This window comes from Polyodon spathula, chromosome 24, assembly GCF_017654505.1.
Source record: "Polyodon spathula isolate WHYD16114869_AA chromosome 24, ASM1765450v1, whole genome shotgun sequence".
Taxonomy (NCBI): domain Eukaryota; kingdom Metazoa; phylum Chordata; class Actinopteri; order Acipenseriformes; family Polyodontidae; genus Polyodon; species Polyodon spathula.
Window position 1 is genome coordinate 18,898,756 of NC_054557.1, and position 14,257 is coordinate 18,913,012.

At 38.5% G+C, this 14,257-nt stretch overlaps 1 protein-coding gene and 1 long non-coding RNA gene across 2 annotated transcripts; both read right to left on the reverse strand.

The window, feature by feature from the left end:
- Window positions 1–757: 757 nt before the first annotated feature.
- On the reverse strand, window positions 758–2,093 carry LOC121299261. The gene is made up of 3 exons (XR_005947378.1): window positions 1,965–2,093; window positions 1,756–1,841; window positions 758–1,308 (listed from the first exon to the last, which is right to left on the reverse strand). It is a non-coding gene; the product is annotated as an uncharacterized LOC121299261 (long non-coding RNA).
- Window positions 2,094–4,698: 2,605 nt separating this feature from the next.
- Window positions 4,699–14,216, reverse strand: LOC121299259 (carcinoembryonic antigen-related cell adhesion molecule 5-like). The gene is made up of 14 exons (XM_041226927.1): window positions 14,078–14,216; window positions 13,454–13,759; window positions 11,366–11,644; window positions 10,736–10,996; window positions 9,529–9,810; window positions 9,194–9,445; window positions 8,787–9,062; window positions 8,420–8,671; window positions 7,602–7,877; window positions 7,252–7,503; window positions 6,732–7,007; window positions 6,374–6,625; window positions 5,786–5,884; window positions 4,699–5,473 (listed from the first exon to the last, which is right to left on the reverse strand). Exons 1-13 carry the CDS (start codon window positions 14,196–14,198, stop codon window positions 5,796–5,798), a joined length of 3,174 nt encoding a protein of 1,057 aa, XP_041082861.1. The 5' UTR covers window positions 14,199–14,216; the 3' UTR covers window positions 4,699–5,473; window positions 5,786–5,795.
- Between the last annotated feature and the right edge of the window lie 41 nt (window positions 14,217–14,257).

A 14,257-nucleotide genomic window follows, 5' to 3' on the forward strand; every position in this document is an offset into this window, starting at 1 on the left:
CTGTTGTTATAGCAACGTGAACTTGAAAATAGAACGCAAGTTACCGCCATCCAGCGAATACACAGCGGCACGCGCCTCCGGATTCAAAAATAACGGTCACCGGTGTTTCGCCCGTTGGGCAGGTTCATGCCGACGTTTAAGGAAAGCTACTCGCAATATTCAAGATTTAAAACTGGTTGTTTTAGTTTATTAAAAACGTCAGTACAGCTGGAGTAGCATTTTGTTTATTTATAAAAGTTTACAAAAACGTCAGGGACAAGTAAAACAACAACCCTACGATGACCCCCTTTGCTGTACGGTTTACTGGTGCCGATAGACTTCAGGTCGATGTCCCATGAAAAACACACAGAAGAGCTACATGGTGAGTAATTGTAAAATATTTTAGTTAGATTAGTGTTGTTAGCTGGTCAGTCCGTTTAAATGAAGCCCCATAAACCAGGCCCATGTAGAAACAGTCCAGTCTGTGATACTTTGTTTAATTTGCTGTTTGGGACAAAGATTGGTCACGCTCAGTGGGAAAGGCTATAGTTTAAATGTCACCGCACTTCAAACATTGTGTTACTACATAGACATGGTTGATTCATGTGTTATCTATCCACATACACACTGCGTAGAGAAGTCACATGCAGCTGCTAGTTATGCTTTTATCATGCGATTGTGCAATAAACCTATACAGGTTTACTGTGTTATTAAAAAAAAGCCAGTAGTTACATTTTAGCGATTTATTTATTTTTTTTAATTTCAAACAAATCCACACATGATTAAACATTTAAAAACACATTTCAATACCAATTAAGACAATTTTCATAAATACAGTGCAAACCCACCCACTATGCATGCAAAGCCAAGTCACATCCATAAAAAAAAATTACACAGTTGACAAGACAAACTATTCCCTCCTATGAAGCCCAAGAACAATTCAAAAGCCCCAGATGCACCCACTGCTCACAACTCCCTCAGCAGCTCATGAATGACCTTTAGGGGAGGACACCACTGCCTTCAGGAAAAGTTGGTTGGACTCTTCACTGATCTTGAGTCTGTACAGCTGAAAACATTTGGGATTATCCAAAATGGACTTGCTCCTCAAAAAGCACCTATTTTAACATTGCTGTGCCTGTCCAGCTCAAGAATGGATCAACCATCACTTTTTTAAACTTGTTAAATACTGCAGCTAGAGCCCTGTTTGTGCAGGGCACCAGAGGGGTTTGCAGAGTCAAAACAAAGCTGTGGAAAATACAGTAGCACATGCACCAATGCAACTTTCAGTTAAATCATGTGGTGCTCATTGACAGTGAGATGAAAGAGCATCTGCAGGAGAGAAAAAGGTAATTTAAGTCTTTGCATATTTCAGGACACTGGTTTCATGTGTACTTGCAGCTCATTTGAAGAGATTTCCACATTTTCCACATGTACAGAAAGCCATATGAATCAAAGCTCTTTTTTTTTTTTTTTTTTTTAAATAGGGAATAAAAGGCATCTGCCAAATAAACATCAGGATAGAAACACACTAGTCTTGCATACAGGCCTGGGATTCAGAACATAGGCGGCTTTGAAAAGCAGGCTCGTAATTAAATCCTCCCATACATCTGCATGACCATTAGTAAGCCTACTAATGCACACCCAGTTGCTGGGATTCCTATGTGCAGAACAAGTGGGAGTTTCTAACCTTGGCATGGAAGAGCCAAGGATACTTACCCCCATGGTTAGACACACACTATATATAAAATATACCAAACAGCAAGGAAGATGACTCACCTGCAACATTTACATCAAAACAGCTACACTTACAAGTGTGCCTACGACCATTGCTGCTGCAGGGCTAGACCACAAGGACGCCGAATCTTAAATAGAAAATTTAAAAATGGCATTAAGAAAATGACACCAACTAAAAAACCACCCACACAACTAACTTAAAAGGGAAGATAACAGATCCAGCATGCCCTCCATCAACAATAAAAACTTACCAATGACATGGTGCATCTTCACAGCAGAACTGTTCCTTTTAGTCCGTGAGTTCCAGGCCATACAAGTATAATTGCCATCGTTACTGGAGTTTACAGGACGGATCTTGTATGGCGAGCCCTTGGCAGCCAGTTTCCCATTGATAAACCAAGTGTATTCACAGCCAGGTTGAGACCTAGCTGAACATGTGAACACAGCAGTAGAGCCTATAGGCGATGCATCTGGTCCTGTAATAGCGACTTGCTCAGGTCCATCTGCAACAAAAGAAGATTATTTAACACCCAGAGCAGTCAGAAATTAACCCAAATTCAGAAATTGAGGAGATCTAGATACTTGCAATTCACAACCAAGTTGTATTCAGTGCTAGTTCCATTTCTAAAAAAACTGTTAGCAATACACTGATAAGTGCCGTTATCAGACACCAGTACTGGGTTGAAGGACACTACACTGTTGTCCATTGAAAATGTTATTCTTTCACCAGCGGACAGGGAGTTGCCGTCCTTCAGCCATCTCCTTGAATCTGCGTTCCCCGACACATTGCAGGTCAGACTGAATGTGTTGTTCAGTATTGGGTATGGAGAGGGGGAGTTTACAGTCACTTTAGTTACAGGGTCTGTGAATAGAAAGGGCAGTATTTCATTTGTCACATTCTGACTACAAATTATACACATGAATTAAAATATAGGTTGGGCAATCCTGGAGTACAGCAAAAACCATACTAAACATGACAACTAACAAACCTCAAAAAGCACCACCCCACTCCCCGAGAAAGAATCTAAAGTAATAACAGTATTAGACAATTCTATTTTATCCATGATTAATAAAATAAAAACCACACCTGAATCCAGGCAAATGACCAGAAGACTTGCAATAGTGAGAACATCTTTCAGTGCAGGTACATTGTGTATTGGGGTTAGAGTAAAATAAGATACAACACTATATAGTCAAATCAAAACATGTAAGAATAGTTCAGATGCTGGGGATGAGTACCACACTTTAAATAGATGACTTTAAAACTACACACAACAGAACACAAAAGAAACCCTGCAGGACTCACCAATAATATGCAAGGTTGCATTCCCAGTTAGAGAAAAAGGCGGTTCAGCAGCTTTCTGTAAATGTACAAAGTAGTCTCCAGAGTCGCTTAACTTCACAGACATGAGCTTTAAGGATCCCGTTTCATAGTTGACATCGACTCGGTCGTTATATTTTAAACCAACAACAAGTTTAGTACCAATCCAAAAAACCACCTGCTCGTTTCTGAACTGCCAGGATCCCGTTTCTGGTTTGTCCGGGGAGAGAACCTCAAACACTACGTCATCTCCAACTATGACGGGGTCTTTGGAAAGTGTTACTTGAAAACTCCAGCCATCTGGAAATGAACACAGTAACAAATCAATGAATTTGTAGCAGTCGTTTTCAGAGAAGCCTGCCAAGTTACCCCCCCGAAAGGTACATTTCCGTTTCTATTTGATACAGGCGGCAAAAAGTAAAAACCATAAACAATGGAAAAACACCTGGTTGCTCTTTGTTATAAAGACACAATTAGGAATGCAAGTACGAATTTCCATAATGAAAAAAAAATTACAATATTTTTCTACAAAAAAAAAATATTAACAAAATAATTAAATATACTTTTTCAATTCATACTAACACGGGAAGAAGAAAAAATAAAGCTTCTATTTTACCTTTTAGCAACCCCAAAAGAACAAGGGCCAGCACTTGTATGCGTGGTTTTTCCATTGCAGTTATAATTACGCCACTAACTTTCTTCTTCGGGTGGGTTTTAAGCCCTGTTTTATATGTGCTACTTACAAACAACACACCTGCAATACATTGTAATTTGTCAACACGCACCCTGAACTTCCATCTAAATAATGAAGCGATACCTTTTTGAAACGTGATCACGAACTAAGTGAATGACAATCCGGTGGTTTCAACGCGCGTATTATTCAAATTTGGGGTATCATTGTAATCACGTGGGATAAGAAGACGCGGAAATGTACCTTAACTTGCTCATGAAAGTTGTATTCAGAATCGAGTTTATCAATTAGGCGTTAACTTGGACGAATGTTAATTTGAAATGCATGGCACATGTGTATATATTTAAATATAGTATAAAGAAAGATCAATATTACCAATGATTTCTAAGAACTTAATTTAAAATACTTTTCTGTTCCTTTTTTTCTGCTTTTCTAACTTAAAATAATAATAATAATAATAATAATAATAATAATAATAAGAAGAAGAAGAAGAAGAAGAAGAATACTCCACATACATACAGACAGACAGACAGACAGACAGATGAGGCTAGACGCATGCTTACATTTGTTTGGTGTAGTTTTATTAATGTTTGGTTTGGGGTACAACTGGAAGTAAGAAGACAAGCATTTATGGTTTTCATTGACAGGGTGGCCTAGATTTTCAACTTTCCCTTATAACATTGTACAGTAAATATAAATTAAGCATCACAATTTATAGGACATGATATACAACAATAAAAGCAGTTTAATAATAAAAGGAACATATTAAATAGCTGTAATTGCAGAAAGCATAGTATTGTTTTATTGACCTTCCCATTGTGCTGTAATGATAAGCAATGACTTTTTAAAATTTCAGTTTCACATTTCCCTCTAAGTATTCTCTCTCTCTCTCTCTCTCTCTCTCTCTCTCTCTCTCTCTCTCTCTCTCTCTCTCTCTCTCTCTCTCTCTCTCTATATATATATATATATATATATATATATATATATATATATATATATATATATATAAACTTAAATGAAGGGGCATTTTCAATACAGCCTGTTGGACAACACTAGCGTGTTTTTAGAGTTCCTGATATGAATGCTATCTTTAATAGTCTCAAATAATCCCAAAGAGGGATTAACATCAATGCAGTTTAATGAAAATACAGAACATGCCCTTGGTAAGTATGAACAGCCCGGTATAATGTTGTGTACATTTAATAAACTCAATAACTCTTTAAATGTGTTATGAAAAATCATCTGGAAAACCCCCATTTTAGTGTTAGTGATTAAAACCAGTCAGATTTTCCATTGACTTTGATCAATTGATTCCATTGGTTTTTAGCACGGATTTGACTCGATAAGGTATAGATTGAATGAGATTCAGGAAAGAACTCTTCTCTATTCTACACAGCCCTCGTGCTAAGAATGCAGCAGCTGCTTCACTTTGTGTACTGAAGAAATATTAGCTTTGAAATGTAATACAGTATAACCAATGCATTACTTTTTATACAGATGCCATTATGCTAATCCTGGGAATGCAACTCGAATTATCTACTTTACGCATGGGGCATTCTATGCTTGGGTCACAACCATAAGCGGGAGGGGAGGTCCATTAATTAAAAACATTACAAAGTCAAGCAATCAAGGCTGTTGGAAAACAATTAATAATATATGTATATAATGTTCAGAACTTGTTAAATAAATTGATTCTTCCAATTACATTCTCTGGAGCTCAATGATCTTCAATCCCCCCGAGTCCACATCTGTAGAAGAGGAAAAGGCAATGGTTAGAATTAAAAAGCATGTTTGAAGTTATATACAGTGTTGTCTTGTTGGTGAATATGTTGTCATTCCTGGGCCCTTAATTGATCATATTGTTTGATATGCACACATTGTGTGTCTGTTGGTTGTTGGTTTCTTTGACAACAGTCTAAACATGTATATCAAACAATATTTAATCCATCAAAACAAAAATAAAACTCAGAAATAAAGCTTTATGAATAGATTTCTCTTCTTTAAAATCATTCCCGATACACAAATGGGGTCAACACTAAACCCTGAGTGAATGCACTCACCTGCAGCATTTTAACCTGAAACACAAAGCAGAAGAACCAGAACAGCAATCACCACCTCTACTGCATGTCCAGATGCCAAGGAAGCAGAACCATTAAGGTCTACAAAAAACAAACAAAAAAAAAAACATTAGAAAATAAAATACAATGTACAGTAGAATTCTGGATATCTTAAATAGGAAAAAGCACTTGTAACATTTACAGTTATGTGACATGCACTAGCAACTTATCACTTCTTCCTTCTTTTTCATCTGCTCTTTATTTGTATTTTACACTTAATTTTGAGCTATGCAGGTATTTCAAAGACATCACTATTTACTCTATGAAAAATGACTTTCTGCTTCCTGGTACCTGATTACTTGAAGGTGTGTTGCATTTCGAATTCATTCCAACGGTCTAGCTGCAATCAGATATGACGTATACCAATACTGGTTAAGACAAGTAATGGAGATCAGGTGATCATTTTTTCAATATTACATGTAACTTATTAGATATTAGCTGAATACAGTATATAGTAATTCCCTGGAAAGAGTACTCTTTAACTACTGGGCTTTCCAATCCTTAAATGAATCCAGATATTCAATAACTCACCAGCCACAACAAGGTCCTTTATTGCAGAACTGTTCCTTCCGGTCACTGAGTTCCAGGCCACACAAGTGTATCTCCCATTATTATTAGTGCTTACAGCAGATATCTTGTATTGTGAGCCCTTGGCCGTCTCTTTCCCTTTGAAATACCAAGTGTATTCACAAGAGGGCTGAGAGTGAGCCGAACATGTGAATGTTACCGTTGAGCCCTTAAATGCCAAGGTTGGTCCTGTAATGGAGACATGCTGTGGTCCATCTGCAATGCAAACAAGAGAACTTTACCACTCACATCCCAGTAGAACAGTCAAAAAGGAGTCTACATTTCATAGGCAAAAGAGAGGAAATTCCTTTTTCATACTTACAGTTCACAACCAGTCTGTATCCAGTGCTAGTCAATTGGCTTACAGGGTTAGAAGCTGTACACTGATATATGCCGTTATCAGACTGCAGTACTGGGTGGAAGGAGACTGTGCTGTTGTCTCCAGACAATGTGATCCTTTCAGTAGTGGATAGAGGCTGATCATCCTTCCACCAGAGCCTTGAGTCAGCGGCCCAAGTTACATTGCAGGTCAGACTGAATGTGTTGTTCTCTATTGGGTATGCAGGGGTGGGTTCCACATTAATGCTGGATGCTGGTTCTGTGAATGGAAAGCATGTCATTACAAACTCTTCCGATGTGTGGTCCAGAACAGTTGTGAGAGTTTTAGACATGCACTAGAGATGATCGATATTACTTTATAATGGCAGTTGTGTTCACAGGAGAGCTGTTACACTGTTTTACTGTAAAAAGCTCCTTTTTACATTTAGGCATGCATGTGAAAGCACCCAGATTAATTAATTAGGAAACAAGCGATAGTGGTAATTGAAAACACCATAACTTACCAATCACAATAAATTCAATTTCAGCAGAACTGCTGTTTCCAGTCACTGAGTTTTGAGCCACACAGGTATATGGCCCACTATTAGCTGCGCTCACAGGACTCATGTTGTAATGTGAGCCCTGGGCAGTCTCTGTCCCATTGAGATACCAAGTGTACTCAGAAGGGGGCTGAGAGTGAGCTGAACAGGTCAATGTTACAGATGAACCTACAGCTGCCAAATGTGGTCCTGTAATGGATGCTTGCTCGGGTCCATCTGCAATACAAAAAATAATTGAATGCTCACATCCAAGTATAATAGTCAGAAAGGAGTCTGCATTCAGCATGCATAGTGAAAGGTTTTTGTTTACGTACAGTTGACGACCAGTGTGTATCCATTGCTGGTCTTATTACTTAAAGGGTTATTTGCTGTACACTGATATGTGCCGTTATCAGTCATCAGTACTGGGTTGAAGGAGACTGTGCTGTTGTCTCCAGACAATGTTATTCCATCTTCAGTAGACAGAGGCTGACCGTCCTTCAGCCAGTGCCTTGAGTCAACGGTTCCAGACACGGCACAGGTCAGATTCAGATTGTCGTTCAATATTGGGTGTGCAGGGGTGTGGTTCACAGAAACCTCAGTTATCAGTTCTGTGAATAGAAGGGATAGCATTATGAACACTTGAGCAACCACTGAGAATAATCCTAAACTTTAGAGAGGAGAGGTGTGAAGATATCTGTACAGGACAAAGCTTTGGTCAGGTGTGCTGGTTACGATCAACTATCCCTGAATGTAAAATACCACTGTGAACTGCTCTGGTTGAAGCTAATGACTTGCCCAAACTAATAACAGTAAGGGAATTTAAATGTTTATAATTACAGTTAACCATTGGAGAAAACAAATAGTAAGATTAGATATTAGTTTCTTATTGCATCCTGAATGGAAAGTCATAATTACCATCTCTTCAGATGTGGGGTCCAGGACAGCTGTGGGTGTTTTAGACATGCACTGGAGAGGACGAGATATTGTGTTCACAGAGGGGCTGAACTTTGTTATAAAAAGCTCCAAGTTCCTTTTCACATTTAGGCGTATGTGTAAACGCAAAAAATACTGAGCTTGTTCACCCAGATTTGTTTGAATTTTGATTGATTAGGAAACACGTGATAACAGTAAGTGAAAGACCCAAACTTACCAATCACAATAAATTCAATTACAGCAGAACTGCTGTTTCCAGTCACTGAGTTTCGAGCCACACAGGTGTATGGCCCACTATTAGCAGAGCTCACAGGACTCATGTTGTAATGTGAGCCCTGGGCAGTCTCTGTCCCATTGAGATACCAAGTGTACTCAGAATGGGGCTGAGAGTGAGCTGAACAGGTCAATGTTACAGATGAACCTACAGCTGCCAAATGTGGTCCTGTAATGGATGCTTGCTCGGGTCCATCTGCAATACACACAACATAACTGTGGAACCTTGAACACTCACATCCAAGTACAGCAGTCAGAAAGGAGTCTCAATACAGCATGCATAGTGAAATATTTTTTTTCTGTTTACTTACAGTTGACGACCAGTGTGTATCCATCGCTGGTCTTATTACTTAAAGGGTTATTTGCTGTACACTGATATGTGCCGTTATCAGTCATCAGTACTGGGTTGAAGGAGACTGTGCTGTTGTCTCCAGACAATGTTATTCCATCTTCAGTAGACAGAGGCTGACCGTCCTTCAGCCAGTGCCTTGAGTCAACGGTTCCATACACGGCACAGGTCAGACTCAGATTGTCATTTAATATTGGGTGTGCAGGGGTGTGGTTCACAGAAACCTCAGTTATCAGGTCTGTGAATAGAACGGATAGCATTATGAACACTTGAGCAACCACTGTGAATAATCCCAAACTTTAGAGAGGAGAGGTGTGAAGATATTTGTTTGCCAGATTGAACCCGTTTGTTTGATTTGCTCTGACTCACCTATTACTGTAAGCTCCTTTATGGCAGAACTGTTCCTTCCGGTCACAGAATTCCAAGCCACACAGATGTAAATTCCCTGATTATCAGAGTTTACATGATCTATCTTGTATTCTGAGCCGTTGGCAGTCTGTTGCCCATTGAGATACCAGTTGTATTCACTGGGGGGCTGAGAGCGAGCTGAACATGTTAACTTTATTGCTGAACCATTAGCTGCCAAGTCTGGTGCCTTAATGAAGGCCTCCTCTGGTCCATCTGCAATTCAAACAATAAACTTAAACACTTCAAATCTTAATTTAGCATGCATAAAAAAGATATATTCTACTCTGTGTACTCACAGTTTACAATTAATTTGTATCCAGCTCCAGTCTTATTGCTTACAAGGTTAGAAGCTGTACACTGATATATGCCGTTATCAGACAGTAGAACTGGGTTGAAGAAGACCGTGCTGTTGTCCACTGATAATGTTATCCTATTATCAGTGGACAGGGGCTGACCATCCATCATCCACAGCCTTGAATCAGCAGACCCTAACCCAGACACCTCGCAGGTTAGATTGAATGGGTTATTCAGTATTGGCTGTGCAGGGGTGGGGTTCAAAGTCACATTAGTTATCGGTTCTGAAATAGAAGGATTAATCACAGTTATTTGTTTTTTCACTGAAACATAAAACAGGGGTTGTATGGTAGGTTGGTTCGCAGTAATATCAAAATTATTCAGAATAGGAAGGTGAAATTTTATGTTTATCATGGCATCTGCTGACAGGCAAACTGTCAAACGGGAACTGAGCTGGTGCCTTACTCGTCATCACACTGCCATGAATACTTCAGATGCAACAGCTACTACTCTGTTAAAAATATTGACGGTCCAGGAGCAGCACTTGAGTTTTAGCACTAAATGAAGTGTGCCATGTTAATGGATCTTTACATTGCGAAAGAACACTGACGCACACATTACCAATAAAGTGCTGTTTGTGAATGGGGATCTAATTGTTTCCACTCCATTTGAAAAGACCATTTCGACTGTACTAAATAGGGAATCATTGAAATTAGTACTTAAGTTAATATAAAAGGCGAGAGACTATCAGCCATTTTCGGCAATAACCCTTAAGCATGCTTTCTCAATACGAACTTAAGTGAGTATGACAACTCAGTGGTTGTTTCTGAAGATGGCTCTGCATTTCAAAGGACTTTAAGATTAAATTCTTCACTATAGTTTTTAATAATAGACTCATTTAATTTTGTTCCAGGTAAAATAAATGCTGTGCCCAGGAGAAAAAGCTTCATTGATCTGCAGCTTCAGTAAGTGGATTTTGAGTAAATGTACACGCTTTTGTCAATTTCAGCTGTATCAATCTGCATTCCAACTTAAAGGTAATGTTTTGTTTGCTCAGAGGACTTATGTGGTTGAAGTAAACACTAAACAAAAATGTGATTAGCTTTTTAGTTTTCATAATGAAATGTGACAGAAAGGGCAGCCGTTTCAACCTTCTTCAGTGGAAGACAGGCTTTACAATCAGAGTTGTTAACAAACTAAATCACTTACCTATAACAGTTATGCTGCTTGTTACATCACCATACCTAAGGGTTATATTGTTAGAGGCCCAGCAGGTATAGTTTCCAGTCTGATTGAGTCCAATGTGAGCCATATTCAGCTGTGATCCCAGTTTGTTAAGAGGGGCTCCATTAAAGAACCATTGGTAGTGAGCAGGTGGGCTGGACTGTGCATAGCAGGACAGGGTGAGGTCTGATCCTGCACTGCTATAGATTGGTTCTGGGGGGTTTATAGTCATGTCATCCGGCCCGTCTAAAATAAACATTCTCAAAGTTAGTACAAAGAAACAATATATACAATTAATCTCATGTGGAATAATCTACTGTAACAACTGTCCCTGCAATGTTTTTTTTTTTTATTTTATTATTTTTTTTAATCAAATTCTGCCAATCCATTCTGAAGAATATAGTCTTTACTAGCACTACAAGAATGGAATAAAAGATAACTGATTTCCTGAAAAGGTGTGACACTGCTAAGAAATAGCATTCCAAAATCAAAGCAGAATAGACATTTCAATCTTTCAAGAGGAATGCCACACACTATGTAACAACAACAACAAAAAAAAACCCTTACTAATTAGTGCACACACCAAACATTGACCAAACATTGATCAGCACTCACAGCTCACGATGAGATGAAACGGCTCGCTGGTGCTGTTACTGACAGCGTTAAACACATAGCAATGCAGGGTCCCATCATCAGATCTCAACACCCTGGGTATGGTCAGTGTTTTATTGTCATCACTCAAGTGAATCCGCTCACTGTCACTAAGCACAGAGCTGCCATTGAGCCATTGGTAGGAGACGGCAGAACCAGAGGCTGTACAGGTCAAACTGACAGTGTCATTGAACTCCACTGGATTAGTAACATTGGAGCGGACTGTTGGTTGGGAGACAGGTTCTGCAGAGAAGAGAGAAAATGGAGGAAGGTGGGAGTGGAAAATGGTTGGTGACATTTAAAAATGAACACATAAGAGGAAGTATTTTACAATAAATGCATTCGACCCTTTCAAGGACAAAGCTATCGCTTTGAGAGTTGTTAATATGCTTTGTTGATATTACAGTAAACAATGGCTTGGTTTACATGCACTTGAAAATGGACTCTAGAGTCATGACTGTGTGACTTTGTCACTAATACATCCTGAAACAACAAAAATATGTCCTTCTGGCAGCGTGAGTTTAAGGGCAGGGTCAATCGCTTTCTTATGATAAAAATAGCTGTATAACCCCATGTAAACCGGAGCAGGAATCGGGCTTGTGGCTCACGAGGTTTCATCAGTCAAGATACCATTTTTCTGACTTAATATTTCATGTAATTTCCAGCACAAAGGCCGTAGTTTTGTATCGGTGGGGGTAACACACACCCCCCCCCCCACCCCCCCCCCCCCCCCCACACACACACACACACACACACACACACTGTACATTTATGGACTACTTCAACACCAGAACCGCCATGGTTATGCTCATACCTACAACCGGCGGTACATTTTAAACACTATCAATATTAAAATGAAAGATAACCTATCGAATACAACGCAAAAGTTTTATGCAAGCACTTCATATCAAACATCTGCACAGTCGAAACACCGTATTTAAATGAACAATTAAACAAAAAGGTTTGTTTTCTAACTTACCACATATAAAGTGCTACTTCAAAAAATGAAAAACTAGAATAAAGTAAACATTTCAAAAGAAACTAGTGTGTAAACAGGTGTATGCACATACAGAACTGTAAAAACAAAAGTAGTTTTTAATCTAAAACTAAAGTAACATGATTTTTCTTGCGTGCGTGTCACTCGCAGCACAGAATCCAGGTTGAGCTGCTGCAGGCTGTGGCTTGGCAGTTTTCTGATCAAAGTGTTTTTTGAAGCACTGTGGCTAACTTCAAAACGAAATATCTCCTACCTTGTATAAAAAGAATTAATTGATGGCTGCCAGGTCCAGTAGAGATAACAGGCTTGTGTGTGTGTGTGTGTGTGTGTGTGTGTGTGTATATGTATATATATATATATATATATATTATATATGATTTACTCGACAAACACAAAATATAACAATTGAATATTGTAGGTAATATTCAAAATATTCAAAATATGTAAAAGGCGGTTTTAGTGTTTATGAAATGTAACTGTTAGATTTTCCACAAACACACACACACACAAATATAAATTCTAAGTAATAAAACTTGTAAAAATGATGTTTTCGATAATTGTGTGTGTGTGTGTGTGTGTGTGTGTGTGTGTGTGTGTGTGTGTGTGTGTGTGTTGGAAAGGTAACCAGACAAGCAAGTAGCTAATTTGCGTCGTAATTCAGAATGTGTGCAAAATTCATTTCTCTTGTTAAATGTTTGTATCTTCATGGCAGCGCATGAAGCTCTTCTCACGATATTCAGAGCCGTTGATTAGTACGGCCAATTTTTTTTTTCCTAAAAAACTGCATAGCCACGCATTACCTGGAAAGTATAGCAAACAGGTTGTGAGAAAAACTGTCATGACTGGTGCATGTAAACCCGGCCACTGAGCGTTCTGCCAAGATAGGAACCTTTTACATCATCTCCAAAATGTGCCTTGCAATCTTACATGATTATTAAGTTAAACTATGATAGAGACAGTAACAGTAATACATTTTACATCACTGTAAATTCTATAATTCATCCTCTATCTATGATGTTAATGAATACTTTTCAATCTGAATGAACTGCACTCACCAAAAACAGTCAAGGTAGTATTTCCACTGAATTCAAAGCCATCCGTGGTTTGAACCTGAACAAAATATTTTCCGGAGTCACTGAGTCTTACAGACTTCAGTGTCAGTGATCCAGTGCTAGTATTCACAGAGACTCTCCCTTTATATCCAACACCTGAAATCATATTAGAGCCAAACCAAAAAACCAACATCGTCTGTGCATTCCAGGATCCTGATTGTGGCACAGAGGGGGGGTTAATCTCAAACAGCACATCATCCCCAATCTTCACAGGATTTTTAATAATGGTTACATCCAGACACCAATAACCTGATGATAAGAACAACAAGAGAATAAATAATAATAATAATAATAATAATAATAATAATAATAATAATAATAATAATAATAATAATAATAATAATAATAATAATGAAAAATCTGCTAGCTATAGACTGCTACCAAAGCTGAAAAAAAGCAGAAATCAGAAAAGCTAAACAAGAAAACCTAATGAAATCCCATCTGTAAGCTGTCTAATTAAAGGTGAATCTTATAGAGGCTCCATCAGTGTAATATTGCACAAGGAGTTTGCAAACTGATTTACTCGACAAACACAAAAAGAGGTAAATCAATTGTTTCTGTCTTTACCTTTTATCAACGCAAAAAGGAGTAGGGTCAGCACTGGTACTCGTGTGTTCTCCATCACGCTGTGTAGCAAATGAAACCCCTTTGTCATACACGAGAAGCTGATCAGACTGCTAATGTACATGCAAAATAAATATGGAATTAATAGCGCTTCGCTTTGTATTTGTACAGCAATCGCCTTGC